General features: G+C 44.1%; 1 protein-coding gene across 11 annotated transcripts in view; it reads left to right on the top strand.

Moving 5' to 3' along the window:
• vav2 (vav 2 guanine nucleotide exchange factor) overlaps positions 1-27,847 on the top strand; it is a 175,438-nt gene that overhangs the window by 139,305 nt on the left and 8,286 nt on the right. For 3 of the 11 annotated variants that reach the window (XM_068573984.1, XM_068573978.1, XM_068573976.1), the window contains exons 5-24: positions 337-442; positions 762-776; positions 2,487-2,585; positions 4,175-4,243; positions 4,857-4,957; positions 15,182-15,281; positions 17,054-17,149; positions 19,625-19,693; positions 19,871-19,957; positions 21,547-21,635; positions 21,751-21,883; positions 22,230-22,244; positions 22,563-22,672; positions 22,876-22,977; positions 24,215-24,303; positions 25,199-25,212; positions 25,364-25,382; positions 25,989-26,116; positions 27,481-27,552; positions 27,676-27,737. In XM_068573984.1, coding sequence (XP_068430085.1) covers positions 337-442; positions 762-776; positions 2,487-2,585; positions 4,175-4,243; positions 4,857-4,957; positions 15,182-15,281; positions 17,054-17,149; positions 19,625-19,693; positions 19,871-19,957; positions 21,547-21,635; positions 21,751-21,883; positions 22,230-22,244; positions 22,563-22,672; positions 22,876-22,977; positions 24,215-24,303; positions 25,199-25,212; positions 25,364-25,382; positions 25,989-26,116; positions 27,481-27,552; positions 27,676-27,737 — 1,575 coding nt within the window. The remainder of the gene's footprint in view (positions 1-336; positions 443-761; positions 777-2,486; positions 2,586-4,174; positions 4,244-4,856; positions 4,958-15,181; positions 15,282-17,053; positions 17,150-19,624; positions 19,694-19,870; positions 19,958-21,546; positions 21,636-21,750; positions 21,884-22,229; positions 22,245-22,562; positions 22,673-22,875; positions 22,978-24,214; positions 24,304-25,198; positions 25,213-25,363; positions 25,383-25,988; positions 26,117-27,480; positions 27,553-27,675; positions 27,738-27,847) is intronic. The other 8 variants (XM_068573987.1, XM_068573986.1, XM_068573983.1 and 5 more) reach the window with 5 other exon arrangements.

Raw genomic sequence — 27,847 nt, 5'->3', positions numbered from 1 at the left:
GGCTGGCTACTTGCCTAATTAAAGGTTAGCTAGCTGGGTGCCAAAGCGGCATAAGCACATTAAAGGGAAATGCCACTCAATAGAGCTACTCAGTGGAGGTTTGTGAACATCGTTCGCTGTGTGCACTTGCCCGGAAAACACCGATATCGCTCTCAAAGGCAGGGCCCGGGAGAGGTAATGAGCTCGTACCGGTGTGACTGCTGGGTGCCTCTCTGCTGTCAGAGCAGCTTAAAGTGGACATAGGAGGCTTCTTTTTTTTTAGGGGGCGCAGTAAAAGGATCCATCCTGTGAGTTAAGTTGTTCATCCAACTTGTGTGCTTGTGTTTTCCCCCCCAGTGAGCATGACCTGGGTGAGGATGACATCTACGACTGTGTGCCGTGTGAGGACGATGGGGATGACATCTATGAGGACATCATTAAGGTGGAAGTACGACAACCCATGGTGAGGACACTGCGTCGCAATTTCCGTTCTTTTTTTTCTTCTTTTTTAAGAAATTATCGATGATGTAATTGTCTCACATGTTTAATTTGCTGCTTACTGAAGGTCTATGACTGAAAGGTTGCATGTGCTAAGTCACCTTAGACTCAGGTCCTTGCAACAAACTAATAGTGCTGAAAAGAGGAAACGCAGACGCTGCTTGGAGGAAGGCATACCTTTGTGTTTGCATGATGTCATATCTCTAAACGCGCTCAGAGCTCTGACACAACTGGTGATTAATTTGACTTCTGACTTGTGCTGCTTTGCCCTTCCCATGCTGCAGATCAGATACATGCAGGTGAGTGCCGCTGTGCTTGTGACTCACCTCACCCTGTCAGCTAACTCCCTCCACCACTTCATTTGAAACAAACTGATAGCTTCCCAAGAGAAAATGGGCTGCCAGTTAGATTATTGACCCGTGCCTGCGGGGGTGAAGGCGACCCCATCCGGTCCAAAGTGTGACTTCAGCTCGGTGACTGCAGTGTTAACTGACATCAGCGTGGACAAGCAGCTGCTTCATCCAAAGCACGAGACAAATAAACGTCGTCCTGCTGGCTTTGAGCCCTGCCTCTGATTGGTTGATTACATTCTGGATTGAGGCCTTGACGAGGCTTGCGTGTCTAAATTGCGAGCAGTCCCAGTTGTTGTGTTATCTGCACTGGTTATCAACAGCCAAATCTGTTCCAGGTGGCTTTGTAACGCCACAGTCAGGCCTGCTCAAATGAAATGACACCCACAACATAGAACATCGCGATAGAAATGAAGCCTTTCTCTCTTCAACGTTCTCCCTCAAGCAAGTTACGGACAGAGAGGCATCGTGTCAATATTTCTCTCATTACATGCATACATTTCGCTCTCAAAATAAACTTCCGATGTATGTTTACTTACAACAAAACCTCTTGGTTAGGCTCAGGGAAGAAAAAATCTGGGTTTGCATTTAAATAAGTACACTTATATATATATATATATATATATATATATATATATATATATATATATATATATATATATATATATATATATATATATATATATATGTATATATACGATATTCATGTTCATACGCCATACCACTCAAAATACGCTCACTTTCATGGCTATGACTTGAAACAAACTACCTATTCATCTGCATATGCATACATACATGTCCCTCCTTCAGTCACACACACATACAGTTACACAGAAAAGCTCATGTGCCTCCTTTTCCTCACCAGTCATTGTCATCACCGCCTCACTTTGCTCCCCGCCAGCAAACTGCAGTCATCTACGCTTGTAGAGAACTGTCAAAGCTGGAGGACAGCGCTGTAGCTCACTAATTGTGCATATTGTTAACCGCTTTAGATTTTAAATGCATTTTTTTTCTATTGTGTCCCATCCATTTGTAGACTGTATGAGAATCAATTAGCAAATCCAATCAATTTTTTGGGGGTTTTGCCCTGGACTCCCTGGAAAGCAGAATTGATTGTGAATAGATTATGCTGTTGAAATAAAGTAGAACAGACTCCAGAAACCAGCTTGAGTTGTGTGATCCATCACAGTCAACATCAAGGCCTCATTCGTTGTTGTCAGTGTTGCATTATGGTTAAGTGGTAAATTGATTAGGAGAAGTCGGCACTGCATTATCTCACACAGATAATGCAATTTGATCGAATACACAACTCAAGCAATAGAAAAGAATAGAGACCATTGATCGCCTGCAATGGTAAAAAAAACAAAAAACTAAATAACATTACTTACAATTGGCAAAATGACTAAAATATAAAAAGTTTCCACGCCACAAATTTCGATAGATAATCAATGTGAAACAGGCATTATCTTGAACACCATGCATTCCCTGGAATCATCGCACACACTAAAAGAACGACAATCCATACAATCATCCTAAAAACTGTAAACAGTACACGCAAGGAAACAAATGTCGGTCTGGACCATGTGAAAAGATAATGAATGATCCAGACTCACGCAGTGTAATTGTCCTGACTCATTATGTTTCCTCACCTCATCATAGAAAATGGGCATGACAGAAGATGACAAGAGGAACTGCTGCTTAGTGGAGATCCAGGAGACGGAGGCAAAGTACTACAAGACTTTAGAGGACATCGAGAAGGTTGGTGCACATGCGATGCTGTGTTAGAGTTCCCCTTTGTGAGTTCTTCTTTGTTAGTGTCTCCGGCCTGTGGACCAGGTCACAGCATGGAAATGTCAGCTATCGGCACAATAATTGGAGGGTGAAAATGTCACAGGAGCTGGTCAATAGGTTTATTATTGGCTCAGCAAGAGACGGGCGGATCCCCTGGGGCTTTAGGAAGAGACGCGCACATCACAGCCGTGAGAATATGTAGTTGGTGTATGTGAGCGCAGTATCCAGCAAGCGAACCCAAAAAGAAAAGATGACTTCTACAATACACGTTACCTAAAATTGTATGAGAATTCTACATCATCCTTCCTGGATATTGTTTTGTTTATTGCATTAAGGCTTTTGACTTTGTCAGGAATCTCTATTTCAACGAAATGAAACAACAACAAAAATGTTCCCACTAAATTATTAAATGTTCTGGTTCAAATGATGACCTATGTTGTTAGGGTCGGTTTCAACCCAGTTATAAAATTATAAAAATAATATTTGCGTGATAGGTTGTTGTTTTTTCGAAGGGATTCCAGATGAAGAAAAGGCCCAGAGGCCCACACCAGAAATATTAAAACATACAACAATATTTTTAATGGATAAGGAAGCCCAGCAAGGTAACCACATTGGATGATAGATGATTATTTTTAGTGTATTTAACCGCTGATTTAAGACATGGGCCAAAACTGACCCGTTAACACAAGACATGCTAACACAAAAGCTAACATAAGACATGCTAACAGACAGCTAACACAAGAGGAAGGTTATTTTCTCAAATACGTTCTAATGGTGTGTTTTCCACCCGCCCGTCACAGTGTCTTTACTTCCTTCTGATTTACTGCTGCACGTCGCTCGTTAGCGATCGCAGTTGCGGCGGCATCGGATGCCCCTGCACGCTCGATGTGCCTCCGCGTAAAGCAGCGCGTGATGTGTGCCGCAAAGAGCCGTAAACTTCTCTCGCCGTGATAACGAGCCATTGTTGCGAGCGGCGCCGCTAACACATCACTTTCCGCATTGACAGATTCCACCCCGCGATTTGATGGAGCGCCGCAAATCACCCGCTCCGCTAATTTCATTAAACAAAATGTGCGTCCTGTGTTTTGGCGCGCCGGCCCAGCGCGGAGCTAAAATGCGGATAAATAACCCTCTCGTGATCGGCGGACTCGTTAGGCTTAATTGAGTTGGGGTTAATAAAGCCTCATTTCTTCATTGCTTCCTCCGTTGATCTATTTGTTGTTGTTTATGATGATGGAATGTGACAACCATAAAACAATGTGGGAGAAACAGGAGGCAGGTTTATCTTCTGCGAGCATAAGTGCAGCATCGGGAAAGCGCCTCACACTGTGAGCTGACGGCAGATACGGTGTAATATCCTAAAATCAAATAACCCGGGCACCCCGTGAACAACAATGGCTCCATCTTCTGCAATGAATGTAACAGATCCGCTAAAAGCTTTATTGTATTTCATCCATAAACTTTTTTCAAATGAAAGACAGACAACTACGGGTACCATATGTGGTCATCAGTTGATATTCACGCTCTCCGCTAATTTGTCTCTGGTTTCTCTCCAGAATTACATGATCCCGTTGCAGCAGGTCATGAGTCCACAGGACATGGAGGCCATCTTTGTCAATCTGGAGGTGAGTCCCCGCTCCAGCAAAGGAGATGACTTCTGTACAGCACGTCTGAATGTCTCGCTCACCGAGTGGATAATTCAATATGCGTATGGGTGGCTGCGTGAATGGCTTCGTGTGTTGTCGCTTACGTATGTTCATTTTGACGTCACTGCGGGGACACAATATGTATTTTCCTTCCCTCTGAAAAACTTTGAGCAGTGGCTCATGAGCTGTAATTCTCGCTGTACAACTTGATCAATAATCCATTGACTAGGCAATCAAAAGCAACGATTCAGTATTGCACCAATTACCAAACTGTGAGCACCTAAAGGAGCATTAGTCTGCCTATAAATAATGTATAATAATGAGCATTTTCTGACACGGTAGCTTCGTAGTTGAGACTCAACAATTCAAGATATGTTGAAAATATTCATACAAACCATCAGTCTTTGTTGAACAATCTAATGTTATACAATTTCTACATTGAAATGTTCAACAAATGATATTGATAATACAACTATAATACATGGACATTCATTTGTTGAAAGTAGTCCCTGGTTCTCTCTATGTTAGAAACTATGTGTAGAGGATGCACAGTTGTACAAGGGTTGTGATATGTATTATGATGTCCACTCAGGATGTAATAAAAGTCCACTCTGCCCTCCTGCGAGCCATCGACCTGAGCATGGTGACTGGAGGAAGCGGCCTGGGGAAGATCTTCCTCGACTTCAAGGAAAGGTGAGTGACCCACAATGTGTTTGCTCTGTTGATCCCTGCACACGCAGATGTTGTTCTTCTTTTGGGCGCTAAACCCACTTTTAGTTTGCTGGGATTAGTGTTCAAAGAATAAGTCAATTAAAACAGGAAAAAAAAAAACATTTTTGAGAAAAATCTGGAGCAGAGAACCAATTGTTGCTCATTTATTCCTCTTCCTCGACCACGCTATTACCGCACGTTTTATTTCCTGTGCAGTGAGAATCCTTTTAACCTGTTTCAACTCGCTTTCACGTGTTTGATAAAACCGGATTTCTCATTTATTTTAATATTTCTTAAGTGCAGCCACCTGCCTTATCTGTTCTGTTTCATCTCGTGCTTTCCAACACGTAGACGTGAGATGCAACTTGCTGCTCGCTGCACATTACAATGCTGCTGCCTTTTATCCCTCATTCACAGCTCGACCAACATATTCCATTTGCACTATTGTTTAAAACAATTATATTGATTTTACGCATTATGTATTTGTGCAACCACATACATCACTTCTATATATATATATATATATATATATATATATATATATATATATATATATATATATATATATATATATATAGTTTTCCTATTCATTTATTCCTTTATTGCTATCTTTACATAGTTTGTTATTTCATTCTTTATATTCCATTTGATTTTATGTATGAGGCATGTCTAGCATGGAGGGGCCTGTAACTACATTAAATTTAAAAGGAGCATATTCACGCAGAGTGGTGAAACACACTGTTCCACTGGCCTTTTCACTGGCTTTAAGAAAGGGAGGCTTCTCTGTGCAAAAAGAGCTTCCTCTCAGATCTCCATCTTGCCCAGCTGCTGAGCAACGTGTGGATAATTTGCATCCCTGAGGGGGAGCGGTGATTTGCCTCCCTGCTGTGCCGAGCGTGGCTGCTTCATAGGTAATGGTGATGATGGCGATGATAGGTTCTGGCCCCGGTCATAATTCCACACACAGCCGTGAATATGCCACTCTCCTCGCATGATACAGCCATTACCGCAAGAGTGAGTAACACACCACCAAATGGGTGCGCGTACCTGTTCTTGCATACATAAGCATGTATTATATTATTCAGCTCAGTGATCCTGAAAACACACATCCTCATTTCCCTCCTCCTCATCCTTCCATCCTTCCACTCAGAGTGTTTCTTTGGCCGACGTCAGTTTTCATAGGTAATAGGCTCGTCGCAGGCTGCTTTCTATAGCCTCGAGGTCCATGTAACACAAAGTTGCTGCGACATCAGGGATTAAATTAATAGACAGAGGCAGGGACATACTCTCTCCCTCTATCTCACACACACATATACATCTTCCCACTCCTGCTGTATCTCCTCCCCTGTTTAGCTCATCTGACTCTCTGATCTGACTGAGCAGTTGTTGGAAATCTTAATTTGCACGCAATCCCAGATTAAGTCCAGCGAGGAAGGACTGGGAGTTTGTCTCTGAAATACAGGAAGAGAGTTCAGTAGAAACAGCAGCTTTAAGTTCTATCTTGTTGATTGAACATGTTTGTGATTTAAGGCTTGTTTTTTTGGTTTTGTCAGGTTTTTTCTTTTGGATTAACTGTAAAAAAATATTTATATTTATATTTATCTTGTTTAGAGGTTGTAGATGGGGGATTGTATATTATTATTATTTCATTTTTTCTTTATTTGATTTGACAGTGCTGACTACTTTAACACACATGGGACTAAATCATAGTGCAAGTTGGACATTATTATGAAGTACCGGACCTTTGCATGAGGACATTTTCTCAAACTGGACCTTGTTGAAAACAAGCTGAAGACTCCTGTAATAGAGGATGTTGGAAAGTGAATGCCGAAAGTTCAAAAATGAAGGTGTCCATGTACATTTGGCCATAGAATTGCTTTGTAAGTAAAACACTTTTTAAATGTCCACATTTCTCTTTTTGGAGAACGCCATGTGAAGTAACTTCTCCCACTCAAGCTGCGACGCTGACCCAAATTCACACATTTGACGGTCAGAGTAGCATCACGTGATGTGATTTACATGTGATTAGTCTGTGTTTCCTGGTCCGTTAAACGAGTCCTGTAGAGGCTGGAAAAGCTTGTTTGAATTATTAGCACTCTTGTCAACTTTGAATAATTCTCAACTATCAATCGGTTAGAGGTCCAGGGTCCGGACACAACGCCGTCTGGGTCCGGATCCGGACAGCGGTCCGCCTCTCAGTGACCCGTGCTCTATTACATGCGGGAAGACAAGGTTTTGAGAAACATTTGTGAGGTCGGTAGTGAGTCACACAGGTGTGGATTTGTGTTCCTATCTCAATTCCACTCCCACAAAAAAGAATCCTGTCCCATCCCAATCTCAGAAGAATGACTCCCACCCCAACCTGTTCCTGTGTTCATTCATATTAGAACTGTATATTTGAACATAAAAACGGACTCCAGTCATATTGCTCCAGTCATGTGATGAATAGTGAAGTTGTCTTCCGTCCCGCGGGAATCCCAAAAGAAAGCCCGTTACCCACAGGCTTCCCAGAAAAATATTACTCTCTAGAGGTCGACTGGTGATAAAGCGCCAAGGCCGAGGTCAAGCATTTCTTTATGGGCCCATCTTTGTGCACGAGGACGCGACCACGTCGAAACAAGAACCTTGGAACTAAGTTTCCTAAACTGTGAAAAAGAGCCACAGAATGGAAGGACCCATTCACAGTATGTCCACACACTACCTGTTTGTTTTTAAAAGGACATTAACCTTCTATCTGTGACAGAAATAACTCACATTCTTCTTCTATTCATAAACAAATTTGCCCATGACATGCTGTTCTTTGTTAATATGTATCTTTCGTGACATTCTCAGAAACGAGAAGCCGGGTTATTTTAAGAAAACGGTTCATTAGATTTGCAGATTCAGTGCGTCTCGGGCTTTGCCTGTGTGCATGTGATTGACATGTAGACCCGCCTCAATGTGAGCCACCGGGGGCGTCTTGGTTCTGCGTGGCGATAAGCAACAGTGGCCAGGGGATTTGGACTCGCGCAGCAGCGCTCTCATCAGGCATCTTAACCATTTTTCTGAGGTCCAGGCTTGGCACAACTCATTTGGTTATCTATGCTTGTAAGTCCAGGTGACCTTTACAACAATGTGCTTGTATCTCTCTCTCTCTCTCTCTCTCTCTCTCTCTCTCTCTCTCTCTCTCTCTCTTTCTCTCTCTCGTTTGGTTGCAAAAGATGAAGCGCTTTTCTTTTTTTTCTTCTATTTGTCATTGAAATGTTGCCTTGCTGAAAATGTCACTGGTTTATCTCGACTACTAAACCCGCCGGCACTGTGCTAAAGGGAAACGTGGGCTCACAGGAAGCTCTACAAACCAAATGGCCATCTAAATACCCTCTTGTTGATATCCTCATTTTCGACATTCCCCAACTCATTTCCGGAGTAATCTTGGCTTCCCGATATCACTGCAGTCCCTAATCATGGCCGCACTGTGAGCCTCTTTATTGGAGGCTTTTGCTCTGCGTTCTCCTCCATTTGCTGTGTGCTGGATACGTTGAGTGGAGGTGAGGGGGTCCCAATGCCATGTGTCCGAGACTATTAGCTGGCTCCACGGCCTGTCACTTCTGGTTTGTTTGGAGATTGGCTCGGCACGTAGAGGGCTGCGCGAGGGCGGGGGTGAGGGCCCACGGCGCAGTTACTCAAAATTGCATTTTATGTGAAATAACATGCACGACAGCATCCTCATTATTCAAGAGGCCAGAGCAGCAGGGCGAGATGACGACACTGAGAAGAAGTCAAGTTTTTTTTTCTGCACCAGCAAACTTTCCAATAAAGGGAACATGTCTTGGAATAGCTCTGTTGTTTCGAGGTTGCCGCGTAGCTTCTCCTCTTCATCACAGCCCGTTGGCAAACTTCTATTTCCATTTCTGCTGGAGGTTTTAGGCCTCATGTTTTTGGACTGTCCGGCCCTACTTCCACACGTTCATACGCCCCATTTTCATGACCGCCGTGTCTCAGCGACACCCTGAAGGACTTTCTTCCTGCGGACGTTTGTGCCACATTTGAGGAAATGTGGCACAAAGAAGAAATTTGGCACAAATGTCAAGAATGAACTGAATGGAAGTTGGTCTCACTGTGAGTTCACAAAACTAGTTTTGACCCAAAAACCAACAATAATCCATATGCTAACTAATAATATGTCAACCACATGTCTAACAGGATCAAATGAAGTGACGACATTTTGGATAAGCATGAATGTTAACTGCAGTTGACTGGATGGCAACGGCAACTCTCAATTCTAGTTGGTCATGAGGAAAATGAAACATCTGCTCAAATGCTAAAAAGGCAAAGAAGGCATGAAATAAACACAGAGCAGCATCACTAATGCATCACTCCAGAAAATATTGCACTTTTGGGAACTCACCGCAATTATTCGACTTGATAACGTTTGAATACTGTATGCTGCGCCAGACGATAAAATAACTCTGAAATAATTGAATCCACTTGCTCTGAAGATGTCTGCGGTTGCTTCTGTTGTTTTGGGGAAAGGCCAATATGGAGCTTAATTAGCTCGGCCTATTCCAATTAATATTTTAAATGTAATTAAAACACTGAGCCCCGATTTCTCTCCTTCTTTCTCACATGTACAAGGAAGAAGGAAGTTATTTTCGATTGCAAAGTTTCAGGCGGCGACACGGCGAGAGAGAGAGAGAGAGCGGGGCATGATGAGTCGTTACCTCCCACAGCGATGTGTTCAGACGTGGTGTCAAGTCAGAGGAGCGCTTATCACCGTGTCACGGACTAATTATGCACGACTGCGCCAAGAGTGGCTGCCTGAGTGTGCTTGTGTGCCATCAGCCCTTTTGTTCCACTGCCTATCTCAGTGAAGAGCCTCTGACTCGCCTCTCAAGGCCCAGACGGAAGGCTGTTATTAAACCTGTGAATATATAACTTGTGTCCACACAACATGAGCTTGTTATTGCTTGACTAGTCGGGTGTGATTTTGTGACCTCGAGTGTGATATTTTGGAGCCAGATATTGATGCTTTTCTTGTTTTTGTGGGGTTTTTTTGCCCTATAAACCGACAAAGTGTTTTTTTTTTCACATCAATGTCATTCATCTTTAGTGTAAAGTAGAAAATACTGTATTATTTTCTTTTCGTCAGCCGTTTAAATCGTAAATGGACCTGCGCTTTTCTAGTCTTCCGACCACTCAAAGCGCTTTATACACTACATGACAACATTCGCCCAGTCACACACCGATGGGAGAAGTTGCCACATCAGTATCATCAACCATTCATACACATTCATACTTCGTAGGTACGGGAGCATTTCAGGGTTTCAAGTGTCTTGCTCAAGGACACATCGACATGGGCTAGCGGCGCCGGGGATCGAACCACCAATCCTCTGATTAAAAGACGATCCTGCTCATCACTGAGCCACAGTCGCCTTTACTCCTCACACAACTAATCAAATCAACTTTTATAGCTGCACATATACACAACACAGTCTGTGCATTAACCCGTCCCTGTATGAGGAGCAGTGGGCAGCTGTAGCAGTTCAGTGCCAGCGGAGACGGATTAGCACCCAGTGCTTTGCTCAAGGGCCTCTCATTAGGCCCTCTACTTGGGCCACGTGGGGACTCAGCATATGATACAGCTGGAGAACACTCCATGACCCTTTTTCCATGTTACACATGTCGACATCCAAATAGAATGGACAGAATTACCTAAAGAAAATACGTGCTCTTGTCCAGTTCCATGCCTTCGGGACCCCTCGTCCCAAAATACAAATTATCCAGCTTTTTACCATTTGAGAGCTTCAGTCTTACTCTAAATTTAGATTAGTGGCATAACTATATATGTTCTTTTTAATTTAATACAAATAATTCTGGGAAAACATGAAGCAATAAAGTTACACCTGTGGATTCTGATCTTTTTTCATTAATTACCTGATTTTATGACACAACACTAAGCTGAAGAACACATTCATATCACCGCTATTTAAAGCAATGATGGCTGAACATTTTATTTTCACATTGGGCTGACAAGGTGGCAAGTTGGAAGTCTAACATTCATTCTCCTTTCGCTGTGGTTTCCCACCATCTCCTGACAGCACCTGGCCCTTCAGCTGCTCGACACACGTCTCACTTTCTTCACCAGTTACTGCAGTTTGTATCTTTGTATGGCTGCCATTTGGCGCTGAACAGGTAGTGCACAGTGGGTTCCTCTGAGCTTGTTTTGCTTTGAAACAAGGCTGGTGGGAACACTGAGAACAGATATACTGGGAAACCAAAACTGCAATCTCCAAAAAGCTAAAGGGGCCTCGGATATTACAGCGGACCGCTGCTGTTTGGTTGGACAGGCCGTTTGTTTGCTGCAAACGTAAACTTAAAAAGAGATTGAGCCCTCGGGCAGCGGAGAACGAGCCTGCTGCTCCAGGCCCACATCGGTACTGATGAAAACACACACACACACACACACACACACACACACACACACACACACACACACTAAAGGATGGCCTTTATTTAAACTGGACCAGAAAAGCCAACAAATCACTCGTTGAACCGCGTCCACTCTGCTGTGGGAGAAACATCCTTTTGGACCCTTTCAGTGGATGCTGCATTTTGAGCAAAAGTGTTTGCCTTATAATCATTTAAGAAAACATGTACAATCGGCATTGTCGTAAATTAACATTTGATTATTTTCGCTATTCAATTCAAGTCAACTCTGCAGGCCGAGTGGGGGGGCGGGCTCTGAAAAGCAGTTCAAGTTGATGGACAAAACGACCATGCGGTGCCGATCACAGTGAGACGTGATGACAGCAGCTCCGCGTGGAGAGGGGCGACTGAGGCTCGGTGGTTAGCATGCCCGTCTTTCAATCAGTGGTTCGAGCCCCGGCTCCGCTAGTCCCGGTCGTTGTGTCCTTGAGCAAGGCACTTAACCCTGAATTGCTACCCGTTGCTGTGTCTACTGCGTGTAGAGCAAACATGTACGTCGCTTTGGGTAAAAGCGTCAGCTAAGTGAAATGTAACGAGAGCTCCACCTCAAGGGTTCAGTGAAGTCGTGAATATGATTATATCATAAAGGTGTGGACCAACACTATATTACACTATGACAATAATGCTGATGCATCTCGACGAGTACACGGTCCCATAGTTTAGCAGTTAATGTTACATTACCGTTCCAGATAAACTACAGAGGATAAAGATAACTATGCTCAGCCACTTTTCCACACTGATGAATAAAGATCCCGCCTTCCCACACTGTGCACGTCCTTCACGGCTAACCTCAGAGGCTGCTGCTGCACTTTCAATTTGTGGATCTCATTTCTCTTTTTCATTTTTTTTCCTGAGGTCTTTATCTTTCTTTAATCTTTCTACTTATGGCTGTGAGAAACATCTGACGTCTCTCAAACTCTTAAACTGCTCTAATGATTCCCACATTCACAGCGGGAGCGTCCTCCGTGTGCACGTCTCTCCTGATAACGTAACGCATGAAGGGCGTGTCTTTGGATCCTCGCCACGCTGCACAGTCCCGCCTGCTGACTTCCAATTGATCAAGACCCCCATTAATCTCCATCACTCTGTCGTCCTGGAGGGGAACTGTCTCCCCTCGTGGGGATCAGGACTTAATCAGGGCCTCGTTCCATAGGAGCCTCAACGCAGGGGGCGTAGTCAGAGGGTCCAGGGATCATCACTGGTGCATCTCTGCGGAGGGGAGGACGATCAACCAATGAATGGGCCTGAGGAAGAGTCTACTTTCACATCCGACAGATCGTCTTATTAGATACGTCTTATTAAATGTGTCATTCATTTGTAAAATAGTTCAGTGTTTGTTTGAGCAACACTGTAAAGCAACACTTAGCCTTTATCGTGATCCTTTCACTATTAAAGAGTGTTTTGTCACAGTAACACAAATACAAAATGTGTTCCAATAATGTCAGTGAGACAGCAATATTCAGCTCATTATGAAAACACTATTTGAAATGTTACTTTATCGTTTAAGCATTTATTTTGTTAAAAGAGCTACAACTAATTCTTCATTATGGGTAAATCTGCTGAATATGTTTACATTTACGCCTCATCATTTTGTCTTCAGAATGCAGTTTTTTGACCCAGCAGCAGTTCATAGCAACTCTTATCAATAACTGTCAAAGAAGGCAAAGCAAAGCAAGTTGTCACATTTGGAGAAAAAACAATGCAAGCAGAAAATTGCTGATATTTTTCTTCTTCTTTTTGATCGATACATGATTGAATCGACTAATTGTTCCTCTAATTCTGTCCATAATTTGCACCTTATTTGTGTTCTGCCCTCTGTCAGCTTCGCCTTCTTTCAGTGGTAGATTTATAGCGAGAGGAGCAGCACATCACTTTAAAATGATTTTCCCTTCATGGCATCACACATCCACATGTCGTGTTTTTCCTGGAGCCAGTCATGAGCCCTTCTCCCCTGGACTATGGGGGAGATTGAAAAATCAAATCAAACGGAAGAAGCGCTTCTGCGCGCACAACGGGATGTTCTTTTGGGAGGATTTCCTTCTCGCTACTACGAGCACGGCTCCGAACAACTACGCATGGTCTGCATGTTGAGCGCATCACATTAAACGTGCGTCGGGGAAGAGCAGAAACCCACGGGATGTTCCCGCTTTTATTTCCCTGCTCGTGCGCCGTTCCTCGTCCGCGTCGCAGAACTATCGGAGGCTTGATTAGACGTCAGGGTGCCGGCTCTCTGCGTCGCCTCACCCCAATCAAGATTCAGATTAGCAAGCCGGAGTACCGATGCTACGAAGGAGGAGGTGGCGGCGGTGGAGGGGGTGGCACTCTCCCAGCATTGCCAATGACCTACTTTGATTCAGTGAGTGAGAGCGGTGTGTGCCACATGCAGTGGCGTCCTCCAGGCAGGATGACTTTGAACTTCCCCTCCCAGCCAAAAACCCAGAGATCTGTGTCAGCGGCAGCATTGTAATATCTAATGAACCGCAGCTCTCATATCCTCACCGCTGGAAATTAAGATTTTTTTTTTTTCTTTTCTTTTTTTTCCCCCTCCCTCCCTCACACGCTGATAAGAGGAACTCTGCAAAGCAGCTGATACATAGCAGCGTCTTTCATTAGTGCGCCGTGATTACAGCTCATTGGCGGGAGGACGCCGCCCCTCCAAATAGCGCCCAGGGATCAGAATCCAGTCATTACTTATTCATGGTATTCACGCACATTCCTAATCATATTTATTCACATATTCATTTATAAGCCCCCTCCCCGCCCCTTCCATAGTGCCAAATGGCTCTCGGGCTGACCTCTCAAATTGTTATTAATCTTAAAAATGAATATGCGGTACACTGCCGAAAGGCACAGTTCACAGCTAATTGTGGACTCAAACAGCGATCTCTTTTGTCCCCGTGTTTTTACAATAATACGATATTCATCCAAACTTAAAAAGAAAAGGCCTCATTAGCTTATTAGTGCTTATTAAGGTTAATTTGTAACCCTACACAAGGCTTCGGAGGGGCTTTGTTCTTGTCTTTGCAGAAAAATATCAGATTCAAAGTCTCTGCTGTGGATTTCTCTTAACGGGCGTGAATGTTTCATCGTTTAGAGCTCGCTGAACGCCTTCAGGAGGGGAAGTAGTCAGCTTAGAAGTGAAAGAGGCGATGGACAAGCTCTTATCTTTTCAATACTTTTTTTTTGTTTATTGATCGACCAAATTTGATTCTCCTTTTCAGAGCACAATGGAAAGCCACGGTCAAACGTGAATCTCCTCATATTGTTCGCAGGATTTGTACATCATGGAAAAGTCATGGATTTTTAAAATGGTTATGTCCAGGCCTGGAGAAGTCATTGAAAAACATAAAACCCTAAAAGTTTTGGAAAAGTCATAGAATTTTGTTATATTCATGTCGTTCATTTACGCTGAGTTTGAAATAATGAATATGTTTTAAAAGAGAGACGCTCAAAATATAAGCATGTTTATTCTTTTAATCAAAAGAATTAAAAGAATAAACATGCTTTTGTCATTTAAGGTATACTGGATGCTTTGGAATCCTCATTGTTAGTTTAATTTTTTCACTTTTTCATGTATACACAGAGATTTCACAAAATGTTTGGTCATAGAAAACAGGTTTAAAGTCATGTAGACCCATTGGTCAGAATGTGTATGAACCCCGTGGCGGTCCCGTGGAGGACGGCGAGCGGTGCTGGTGTATTCTGTCTGACGGCTGTTTGTCGACTCGTGTCCTCCACCAGGTTGCTGATCTACGGCCAGTACTGCAGCCACATGGAGAACGGCCAGAAGACACTGGATGAGCTCATAGCGACGCGGGAGGACGTCAAGATTAAAGTCGAGGTAATGACCTCCATCACTCACCACCAGCACATGACAGCACAGTGATTTAGAGCTTTTTTTTCTGGGGGGGAAAAGCATACATCACGGTGCAGGCAGCGGGCACAAGTTGCTTTTTCAAACTGAATACAAATGACTGAGCCGATGGGCTTCAGCGCATCCGTCTGCTTAGGGACCTGTGATGTGCCACCCTGAAAGGGTTTATGGGTAATTCTTTTAGGAGGTGTGAGCCAGAGAATTGAATGACAAAATGACACGTTGACAGACGATGCAAAGACTTTCAACAGAATACAACACCTACGTATTATTTCTGGCACTAACTTTTTCTGTGAAACTATATTTATTTAGGTTTTGGTATTTGGATATTAGAGATTAATTAATGATGAACATAGACACTCTATGGTTGTCATTGAGACATCACTAGACTAGTCAATGCTTTATGTAAAACTGCATGTAGCCACACAACACTTACGTAATTTTGTATGTCTTAGCACAGTTTTAATTTCATTCGTACTCTAAAAGTAAAATATAATTACATTCTAAACACTTTATTTATTGATGTGCCTCGTATCACAAATCCCACGTTGGCTGGAGGTTGTACAGCCTGTGCAGCTACAGCACGTGAATCATAAGACTCTCTCGTCATGTCTTCACAAAGCGTGGAGTTCTTCTCAGCGCTGTCACTGCGCACAATGAGGTGAATGGAGATGTAGTTTTAAAAGCCAAGCAACTGTGTTTCATTGGCAATTATGCAAATGTCTCCAACGAGATTCTATAGGATCTGACATCTCTTACAAAATCATTACACATTAGTTTGAAAGACTAATTTACTGTGAAATAAATGATGGCATTGAATAACTAATGAATGAAATTAATTCATAAATGTGCTCCAAATGTACCAGGGTCGTGCACAAATTTAGAGGAAATCAGAAAAGCAAATAATGTAATTTGCAAAAAGGCGGTCAGAGCTGTTGAATTACAAATATGTTGTTTTACATTTAGTGGACATGTGCGAGTTCATGTTGTATTTGTAGCGACTGCCTTCGAGAGGTTGTGTTAAATGTACTCTATTTGAATCTGGAGGATCTACCATCCATTTCTACTCATATCCTCTGATCTTCTTTAGAATAATCTGAAGTGATTAAAGAGGAACGGCAATGCACTTCTGAAATAGTAGAAGTAAGCTGACTCAGCAGTTAGCACGCCCCCCCACCCCTCCAAAAAAAAGCTATTTGAGCTTGTTGACAAAATAATAGACATAACTACAGCAAGAGTCGTTGACGGTGAGATACACGCTCTGGGAAATAGAGCTCTGAGACCGGGTCAGACGGCTTTTTTAATACACAATAACCTTGTTCATGAAGATGGAGATGCTGTCCCTTTGCAGAAGCGCCCACGCAAACGGCCGTGAGGGTAGATGCTCACAGAAGACAGTTTTTTTTTTGGAGCCCGTGCAGAATTCATAGAAAATGTGTTCATTAATCAGAGGCCTTTCCCAGCGAGCAAGCTGGGTATTTCCGTCACAAACACAGAAATAGCTGGAACGACCAGATCCTTAGTTTCCCCTCGACGGATTAAACTGGCCTCCTTATTGCTCGTGGAATGCCCGTGAATGTGCGGAGGCAATCGCAGCAACGCAACAAGACCCAATGAATTATTAAACAATGACTGAATGGCTTGTTAGCAGCAACTGTGCAGCGTGGCGTTCTGCAACGTGTTGTGTGATAACCGCGCCGCCTCTACCCCCCCCCCCCCCCCCCCGCCTTGTTCCGCAGGAATGCACTCTGAAAGTGCAGGAGGGGAAGTTCAAGCTGCAGGATCTTCTGGTGGTTCCCATGCAGAGGGTGCTGAAGTACCACCTGCTGCTGAAGGTAGGAGGCACCTCCAGGCGCCATGAGACCCTCCAGCTCTTTGTGTCCGTGGTCGGACGCTGGTCATGCCCTGACGAAGCCCACTCGTCATCACTTTGACTGCAGCAGATTGCACATCGCTATTTCGCACCTTACTGTCTTGATTCCACATATTTTCTGACAGAAGTAGAGCATCTCGCAATTTATTGGTAAAGTAGTGATTGTCAATTTCTCTCCAGGCTTTTTAGAGACGGGCTGCGCGCTCTGTGGGTTGAAGACAATTCAACTTGCCTTTTGGTTATTTGTTTCCGTTGCATCAAGTCACAATCAGTCCCTGAATCGCAGGCCTCGTGTACATACCACATAAAAGCTTTGACCGGCGGCGGTCCTGTTGTCACTTCCTGTTCGCGTTCACTTCACTTCCTTACACTTTCACGTCAAAATCCAACTATCTCTTCTTCCTGTCAAACTAAACATGACGTGGGCATTTGCGTCGTGATCTTGATTATAGATTTAAATCATTCAGTTTTGAAAGAGTCTCCTATAGGTTCACTATCGTTGAATCGGGTGTGTGAATGATCAATCTTTGAATCAGTTGATTGATGGAAGATTCATTGACAGCAATCGTAATGACTCATTCATTTTTTCTTTGTAATTGATCCAAAATAATAATGGCCAACACTTTTTGAAGATTTCTGCCTGTCAAATTATTCCGCCTTTTTCCCAAAAAACTGAATTATTTGTTGTTGTTTTTTGAACTATTGTCTAGAGAAACAATAATCTGCTGGTAGCTGTAATCATTAATTACCGCACTGCACTGACGCCCTCATATGCTCATGTATTTAAGCGTCTGCCCGCTCGCATCACAGACGACGCATCGCTCCCCGGAGCTCTCCTCCATGGTGTGCCGAAAAACTAGCCGGCCACTGTAATATTCCCCATGATTAATTGACTTTGCGTCTCAATTATGGATGAGCATATGAGTTCAATGGCCCGGGATGGAGGCGAGTGCTTGCTTCAGGTGATTGAGGGACTGTGCGCGGTGAGAGTGCTGCAACATGCCTATCAGGTTGAATCAAACCCCTGCAGAAGTCTCAGCGAGGCAGCGAGGTCAAATCAACTGCACGCTAATCCAATTAAACACCCCCCATTTCACTGCCTCCAACAGCTCCGCAGTGAAAAGCCGCTGCGTGCCGCGGCCTCCGGGGCAACGGCAGACTGACAATTCCACATTTTTCGGCGCGCGCGGGTCCAGTCGTGCGCATCCGAAATTGATGTTGTGTACATATCATGGCAAGTCGCGCGTCCCTGCTCGGCACGGTGTGAATACGGGGCTCTTGTCATCTTTTATGCACCACGGCTGCACTCTAAATAAAGTGAATTCAGCACGGTCATCTCAGGGTTTGCGTGTTTGCGCTTTGTTTCTGCGTGAACCCGCGTGATCAAATATTGAATCCGAGGCTTTCCGGGCCGTCCAGCAGCATTGGTGTCGGTCGCCAGTTTCGCTTGTGCAAAGGTAACAGACCGCGGTATTAAAAGGATCTGTTGAGTAAGCAGGTCACTTAAATAAAAGAATGAAGGTAATTAAGGTCAAATAGGGCCCAATAGCATTACTTTCATCCTGGGTGGGCTGCTGCTGCTGCTGCTGCTGCACTAATGACTCTCACTGATTGTTCAGGGTGGCTGCACAGTGGGGGTTGGACTGGGTGGATGGCATCCAACGTGTGGAAGCACAGGAACGGCAATTTGATTTGTCACCGCAGGGAAAGCACATGCAATGTATTGTGATTACGTCTGTCCTCGACCTGCCATCTCAAGTCACCATTGGCCATTCCAAAATGGGAAAAGAGGACGGAAAAGAATAAAGTGGGAAAAGGGGAGGAAAAGAAATCATAAATCAAACTGGAATTTAAAAAGAAATACAGTAATTGGTTGTATTTTATGTGTCGGATATGATTTTTCGGGACACATGTCTGCCAACTGGTTTGACAGCTGGCAGCATTTCATTTGTACTCATGGTACTATAATTAGATTTGATCTTGAATCAACTCCATTGAGCCTGGAGAGGAGGCAGCGATCACACATCAAAACGATGTGACGTGCTTGTTATTCATTTGGCCACGTGGAGGACCACATGGTATGTCATGTTCACTTGTATCTTATTCATCATAAAGAAAAGTCAGGCCTGGAGGCCATTTCTCCAGCTTCCTCATGTAGCTAATGTTCATGTATGTATCTAATGTTCATGTATGTATCTAATGTTCATGTATGTATCTAATGTTCATGTATGCATCTAATGTTCATGTATGTATCTAATGTTCATGTATGTATCTAATGTTCATGTATGTTGCCGTTGACATCATATTCTAATGCTCACTCCCATCATCACAGTAAAGTGCAGCGATACTTTTCTCCCAACAACCTTCTCTCATTACTGTGGGATTCAATGTTTGCATCATGCACTCCAATAAAGTACGTCGTGTATTTCCTCCACAGGAACTCTTGAGTCATTCCGCGGACCGACCGGAGAGACAACAACTCAAGGAGTCTCTGGAGGCGATGCAGGTACGTTTGTTCACGGGGGAATTTGAAGAAACGTTACGTAATAACGCTGCGGTGCTCCGAGCCAAAGCCGCATCCAGTGTTTCATACGGCGACTGCGTCTCAGAGGACTGTGAGTCTACAACGATATGACAGATGTCAGAAAGATTGGACGACTGTTTGCCTTGCTCTCCCTCTCAGGACCTGGCCATGTACATCAACGAAGTCAAGAGGGACAATGAGACTCTGAAGAAAATCAGCGAATTCCAAAGTTCAATAGAAAATCTTGTAAGTGTGAAGTCCTCTGGATTATTTAATTTTTTTTAATTTTCAAGATTGTCTGACATGTTTAAGGGCTTCCAACATGAGGATGTGTTGATCTGGCAACAAGAACAATACTGGCTATATACCGGTCAGATATGAGCAATGTCTTCATTGTACTTGTAATCTTTTTACTGATTTTAAGTGCTGGAAGGTAAAATGGAAATAGCTGTCCAAAGCCAGGACAGCTATTTCCTCATGCTTCCAGGTTTATGCTAAGCTAAGCTTAGCATCAAACGCTGTAGCATCATATTCAACGAACATGGATGAAAGATGAATTGGTTTCTCATTTTTCGCCAACATGTCAACCATTGCTTTAAAGGCACAAAGACTAGGTTTTCCGACTAGATTAAAAATAATCCCCCCTCTCGATCATCATTTATGACCCACTAGAAATGTGTGGCGGTTTCTGCAGAGACCCAGCCCTCTGCCTGCATTTTCCTTTTTTTTGTTTCTTCTTCACATTTCGCTGTGTTCAGGGAGTTTTCTTGGCTTCAACAACTTGTGAAGTATGGTAGGGGTGCCAGATCGCACGCCACCCATCCAAGAGCAAGCTGTGAAAAATGCAAATACAGCGATGAGAGGTGCCAAGTGGACAAAGCCAGTTCCAAAGCGAGAGGGAATCTGGAGTTGGCTTTTACCCGCTGGCGAGCACCCTGACCCTCTATGACCCATGGAGGAGGGGACGACTTTGACTGTTTGCAGTCAGCCGACCACCAAATCCTACTCATTGTGCCCTAAATGTTGCAGCGAGGGATCAGAAATCTGAAACCGCTAAGATGCTTCTAACTTTCTTTCTTTTTTAAGGTGGGGGGGGGGGGGGGGGGGATTAGGGATTGTCTTCCTGCCAGCGGCGAAATGAAACTCCATCACATAAACATTCAGTAAAAAAGATACTGTCATACAACCGTGTGTCATTTATAATCCAATGTTCCGGCCTCTATTGTCGTTTTTGATGCTAGATTTGACATCTTTGCAGAAGTCATTTTTTATGTATAAAAAGTAATGCGCCGGCACTAACGCTATCCCCAGGCTGGACTTCAAAGTTTGTCAATGTGATTAGTCACTGGGCATCACAGAGCAGGAACCCGTCCTCTCCTCTGCTGGGAACACCGGCGCCATATTGCTGCCACCTGTCATGATCCTCCACTAATAAAACGTCCCCGATAAATCATTTAGTCTCGCAGAACATTGACAAAAGAAGTTATGCACGTTGCATTAATCCATTTCCAATAATATTCCAAACAGCACTCTCTCATTTCATCAGCCACTCTGTTCACCTTTCACTCCTCTGCTGTCGTTTCCCCGCTGACGTGAAAATTGCCGTTGGGTTCATTGTGGCCTTGTGAATGTTCCATCGAGTTGAAATGTGGATAAAGAAGATGGAAAAGCAACCGAACAGCGACTGAATAGGTTCCAGAGTCGTGTCATTTATTATATCTGTTTGCATTCTCTCTGAAATTCGAGTGAAGCGGAATTGTTCACGTTCTCTCATTAAGTTTATACGTTGTTGTATGTGGTGGACTGACATTGTGTGTGTGCCCATGTGACCTAAGCAGCAGGTGAAACTGGAGGAGTACGGGAGGCCAAAGATTGACGGAGAGCTGAAAGTGTGCTCCATCGTCAACCGAACAAAACAGGACCGGTGAGTCCAAACTAAACAAAAGACATGAGAAATAAAGTAGCTCAGAGCCAACAATGGCAGAGTTTCACGGCCGAGATAACCATGAATGTGTGTGTGTGTGTCTGTGTGTCATCAGGTATATATTCCTGTTTGATAAAGTGGTCATTGTCTGCAAGAGGAAAGGCTACAGCTATGAGCTCAAAGAGATAATTGAACTGCAGCTGTATAAAATGTCGGACGACCTCATGAACAACAGAGACATGAAAAAGGTGAGCGTCATTCTTTGACTTTGTAGAGACATTTCATCAAGACTTTGCGAGTGCAGGTGAAGAGCCCGTGAGCAGAACGACCTTGTTTGATGGTAATTTCAGATATGGATTTTTGTGAGTAATGCATTGTCAGATTTTGCATCGCGCTTGCCCGTGCTTGGAAACACATCCATGTAAATGCAATGAAGGATCATTTAGGATTCATGAAATCGTTCCGCAGTGCATCGCGCCACGAGTCTAACATGCCTTATTTTCCTTTCCTTTTTTTCAATCTGCATGTGTCTGTCCATGGTTGCATGTGTAACCGGGTCTTTCTCTGGTGTCTTTCTTTTTGCATGCTTACCAGTCGAGTGGAAAAATGGTAAGCTGAAGAGACCCTTTTATTTAACTCATCTTCTCATGTTGGCCTACGTTGTGGCTGTGATGGGTTTTTTTCTGGGGGCGGGGGGGTGGGGGCATTATTGCACATGCACCCACCGGCTCTGTGACTGGCTCTCCAGCTTTAGATCAGATGCAACGCTAAAAGCATGTGGAGCATCTTTGAGTTCTGAATTAAATGTGACATATTTACAGTATGCTTTTGTACAAAATGAAACAAAACACAGGATTAATGAGCTTTCTGTCATGGCTGTGCCCATATTGCTCTGTCATCTGTTCCTCACTCGTGTTTTGTCTCCAGTGGTCGTACGGGTTCTACCTGATCCACCTGCAGGGGAAGCAGGGCTTCCAGTTCTTCTGTAAAACCGAGGAGACAAAGAGGAAGTGGATGGAGCAGTTTGAAATGGCCATGTGAGTACACGGTTGCATGGTGGGGTTGGTAACTTTCACGGCAATACAGTGAGTAAACCATCTGTCGATCGAGTGACCAGATGGGAGTGTCTGTTTAAGGCCAATCCAGAGAATTCAACACCAGAATATCAAGCTTCTACATCACAAAAGCAAAACAAAGTGTCTTTTCCAATCCAATCCCCTCGCTTGTTATTTCCTTCCAGGTCCAACATCAAGCCGGAGAGAGCCACCGCCAATCAGCATAACTTTCAAATGCACACGTTTGATAAGAACACCAACTGTCGAGCCTGCAAGATGCTCTTGAGGTAACAACCCCGCGACGTCCAGAACTTTCCTGACAATGAACGCATGTTCATTCAGACTTTCCAAGGCCTGTCGCGTAGGCAACAATGTTCAGCAGTGCTATCTGGCAGATACTTTTATATGGACATGTCGTGTAAAAAAAAATACATTATATATACTCTGAACTTGTATGAAAGGATTCTGTATCTCCTTGATTCATACAGTGGTGCAAGAAGCAGGGAGATTATTCCTCCGAATACAACATCGTAATAGCAGAACGTAAAACGTCTCTATTGCAGGTATGGAGCCTGCATTGAAAGATGATAGTCACTACAGCTACATTTACATATACAACAGCTAACAGGTTTCCCTGTAAACTGTGGTAAAGTCAAAGTATGAAGAAGCAGAGAATGGAAATAAAAAAGTACGCAGAGTATTTTGTAATCAGTGAACTAATAAGTCCACCGTTTTTGCTACGCTAAAAGCCATTTTGTACCGTCCATAAATCAAAGTCGGGTTAAGTTGAAACCAAGTGGAGGAGAGGGAAGAGCTGAAAATGCTTCCCTGAAGAGAAATTCAGCAACCCACAAACAAACAGCGCCACAGAGGGAATTTGTTCTTGGCTAACGTAAACCATCATCAGCGTCAAAGCAATCCCTGGAAAATATTCGACCAAAATTTGACTGAGGCCGACGGATGCTATTTTTAAACATTTCCCTCCCCCGTCCCTGGCAGCGACCCACCGTGTCCCCAAAGCGCACCTCCTCCCTTGTGAGAGTGCTGCTGGGCCGCAGCGCGGACAACCCGCGCGTCCCTGAATCACCACTTTCACCTCTGTTGCAGTCTACCCGGCCGAGTGTATTGACCCACACGTCTCACGGCTCCGGCTGACCTAAATTCACCGAGCCGGCGGAAGCGTGGCGCCGGCGTCCTCGCTCCCCGCTAGATGCTAATTACTGCTGCAGCCCCACTGGATCCCCATTGTGATTTATGGCACTTGCTATTGAACGTGGCAGTGTGCGCGATGCCACAGTAGCTGTGACGAATACTGTACTGCTCTGGAGCGAGTCGATTCTGTGATTTCTCTTTTTCTTTTTTTTTAAAGGATCAGAGTGGAAATGATGCCCTTAGCCGCCATCGCAGGCTGATTGTTAGAAGCAGCTGCTCCCCTTGTGTGTTGTACTTACGACAGGTTAATTTGTGTCTGAGACGTTTTCCATTTTGCATTTTCTGATGTGTGTGTGTGTGTGTGTCCTCCAGGGGCATCTTCTATCAGGGCTACTACTGCTCTCACTGTGGAACAGGAGCCCACAAAGAGTGCCTGGAAGTCATCACCATCTGTAAAATCAGTAAGTGTCTCGTCTGATCGCCGAGTCGAAGCCCGGAAAACGGGTTCACCTTTGAGAGAAAGGTCGATGTGAACACTGAGCCAATGTTTGGATGAGATTGTTAATCAATGTAGCGTTGGCGGACGTCATTGACAGTTATGATGTTGTGTTTTTGGAACCAAATTAATAATGATTGTGAAATGTCATTACTTTCATGAGTGTAAACTCGTGTCCTGCTCAGGAACATGGGGTTCCTGTGGGAGTGTGGCGTTGTTCCTTTTTGTTGTCTGTGGAAGTCTGGAGGAGTGACCTGTCCATCACTTTACACAGCCCCGCCTTTTTTAGAAGAAGTATATGATTTAGACCAATTCACTTTTGGGCTGCTCATCGTCGAATGAAGCCACGTCGACATGTGACCCATACATACAACCAGTCCATACATTTTATTACATTTTAGCGATTGAAGGAGATATTTAAAAAAAAACATCACAATGTGAACAACAACAGAACTTGATTTTGTTTAGCTTTCCTTTACTCTCCAATCACCTCACAACCGATTCATCTTCTATCTATCTAGCGACGGCTTGGGGGGTCTCAACCCCCAGCTAGAGGGCCCAGGGATTCACTCAACATCTATTTAGGACATCGTAGGCCTGCTCTCTCCAGCTGTGTGCGTCTGAGTGATGTTCAAATAGACGAAAACAATGAGCTCAGGGTTAGAATTTGTGAGCGTCGGCGTGTAGTTTGGCTCCTTCTGCTTTATTGTCACTGCTTTTCATCCACTTTACGTCAAAACACAACCCAGGAGGTGAAGTCCCCTTCATGTTGAGCAAAGAATATTAATATAAGAACCATATCATGATAATTGTTTCACTCAAAATCTCTAACAGCCACTATTTCTTTTGTCTTGTCTTAGATCCTCATGACTTGGTGAGTAGATCTTCTATTATTTGACAGACTGTATCAGTGTTAGCATTCATATATTCCTCTAATTGCCATTTCCTCTGATGATGTTGCATTTATCATTAAGATATAGGCTTGTAATCGTATTGTTGATTGAGTATTTGTTTCTCTCTTAAAGGAGCCTGGAGTGTCATCAGGTAAGATCACTTCCTGTCATCTAAACATGACACAAACAAGTCCATGTGAGCGTGGCGTGGTGATCCTGTCAGCTGTCGTTTGTTAAATATGGCTCTGTTGTTGAACTGCACAGTTCTCTACTGCCATCTAGTGGACATTCCCACGACACACCAGCCACACCAACACGCTCAACCACGCCGAGTGGGTGTGAGTGCACAGGTGGAGAGAGATGCTACGTGCACAACATATTACATGTAATTCAAAAACTTGAAGACCTTTCAGATGAGAGGGATTTTTTTTCTCTCCAGTATCTTGAAATGAAAAGCGGATGCATTTCAAAGGGACAGGAAAAAATGCAACGAAACTCTTGGACCAGATTAGAGTCCTTGACGTTGTGATCATGTTATACATCCTACACCACTGCATTGCTCAGTGGGCGCCATCTAAATGCCAAATCAGTGCTGCTTTTATCAGCTTAGATCCCAATGTGAAACCTAAGAAGGGACCACCTTCGTGAGACAAAGTTAGAGTTAACGTCCTTTCCCGGTCCCAAAACATCCACCCAACTGCTACTCCTGCTTACGCCTAATGAGACTCACCCCGCCAACATTGGATTGTGTTTCCAGGTCCCAAAATGGTGGCGGTGAGGAACTACCACGGCACGCCGGCCCCGACGAGCAAGACGCCGCTCTGTTTCCAGACGGGAGATTTCATCGAGCTGCTGAAGGGGGATCCGGACACCTCGTGGTGGGAGGTAACGGCAGTGTCGTCAACTCAGCATGTCAACGTTAGGGCTGTGTTCTGACAGTCGGCGCCGACACATTGAGAACTTGTGCCCGTCGGTTCAGAAATGAATCGGTGAGTTTCAGCTGAAAAGACTTCAGAGGTGATCGCGTCTACGCGCCTGCTGAGCAGTGAGGTAGTCTCAGCCGCTCTCGCCGCGTGGGATGTGTGTGAAAAAGAGCTACAACTCTTAAATCCTTTTCAAACGTTGAGTTTTTCTTGGCTGGGGGCAGTGACTTCCCTGAGTCTTGTGTTCACTGTGAGGCTGCCAGGGAACCAGTGGAGACTCCAAGAAGACTTCAGTGTTGAGGCCAAGAAGTAGTCCGGCACATAGACCCTTGTAAAACCACAACTTTCTTTCTACAGAATACACAATTGAGATTTTGTTCCCTTCGGACGGAGCCAGGTTAAGCTGTTTCCTGCTAGTTTAACATGCACGCTCCAGTGAGCTGGCCGCCTTGTATTTACCGAACAGACACGAGAGGGACGCCAATCTGGATTGTTCTCAGTCTCGGCAATAAAGAAAAGCTTTTTTTTCCACGCGTTCACACACGTGACACTATACGACACCACCACTGTGTTCATGGAAGAGGATACAACACAACTAAACATTCTCGATTAAGCCTAATATGATCATTTACATTGTGAAAACAAAGACGGAGACGGTGATGATATTAGCAGGCGGTCATTCTAAAAGCAAGTTGAAGACTTCTAGGCGTCTTTAGCAACGGTCCGACCTTCTCGGGGACGGACCTGAGCCGGCGGCTGCCTTTGCTCCTCGGTATTGTAACATTACAAACTGTAAACAAGCACTATGGGCGGAGCAAGCTACGCTGTTCTATTGTCCGACATATTAACATTTGCTATAAAATGCTTCCCTTCTTCAAAAATATTCAAATATTCAGCTTGATAAATAAATCTGTTTCTTATCATCAAATGATTCATTATTTCATTTACCTCAATTGATTAGAGCCTGCACGGCAATTGCTCTTCAGGTGGAGCGCCCGGTAAACGTCATGAACCGAGGCGCGCTTCTAGAACGTACGATGTGATTCGTATCCGGCAATGCACGAGCCAGTTGTCGTGGATGGTTGCGTTGATTGCGCCCCCGACTGCAAACACGCCGTTTCAGCGTTCCAGTCGAAGCGAGCCGCTCTCTCTCTCTCTCTCTCTCGGCCTCTCTGCCAGAGATTGATGGCTGAACTTGACAAGATATGTTCATTTTTTTTCTTCTGTCGGTGCAACACCGGGCATCAGTGTGTCAGTTACAGCCAACACTGTATGCCATTATCTGACTTTTTTCAAATCGCCTTCGCCTCGCCTTCTCTCTTGCAGGGAAAGCTGTTACAGACGCAGAAGAGCGGCTTCTTCCCCAGCTCCTGTGTTAAACCCTGTTTGGACCCAAAGGTGAGTGATCCATGTCCAGCATAAGCAGTATACAGTGCAGATAGAGCGTGTGAGGGCCTTTCCCTCTTTAGTGTACACTTTAAACGCCTTATTCTATTAATACGTGTGATTCATTTGTTCCAGCCCTTTCAGTCATTATCCAGCCGGCAGTCCTCAAGGGAATCAGACTACTATGGATATCCTTGGTAAGACCCTTAACGTCTGAAGATTGTGGACTCCATGCTCATGTGCACTATATATACTGCTATTGTCCTCGGGTCCCTATCCTTTAATTACTTCAGCTTTATTCATGTTA

This window comes from Clinocottus analis, unplaced genomic scaffold (assembly GCF_023055335.1).
Source record: "Clinocottus analis isolate CAN_PGR_092001 unplaced genomic scaffold, fCliAna1.0.p SCAF_13, whole genome shotgun sequence".
In the NCBI taxonomy this organism is placed as follows: domain Eukaryota; kingdom Metazoa; phylum Chordata; class Actinopteri; order Perciformes; family Cottidae; genus Clinocottus; species Clinocottus analis.
Note: the sequence above shows the minus strand (reverse complement) of the source record. Positions and strands in the feature narration are given on the sequence as shown.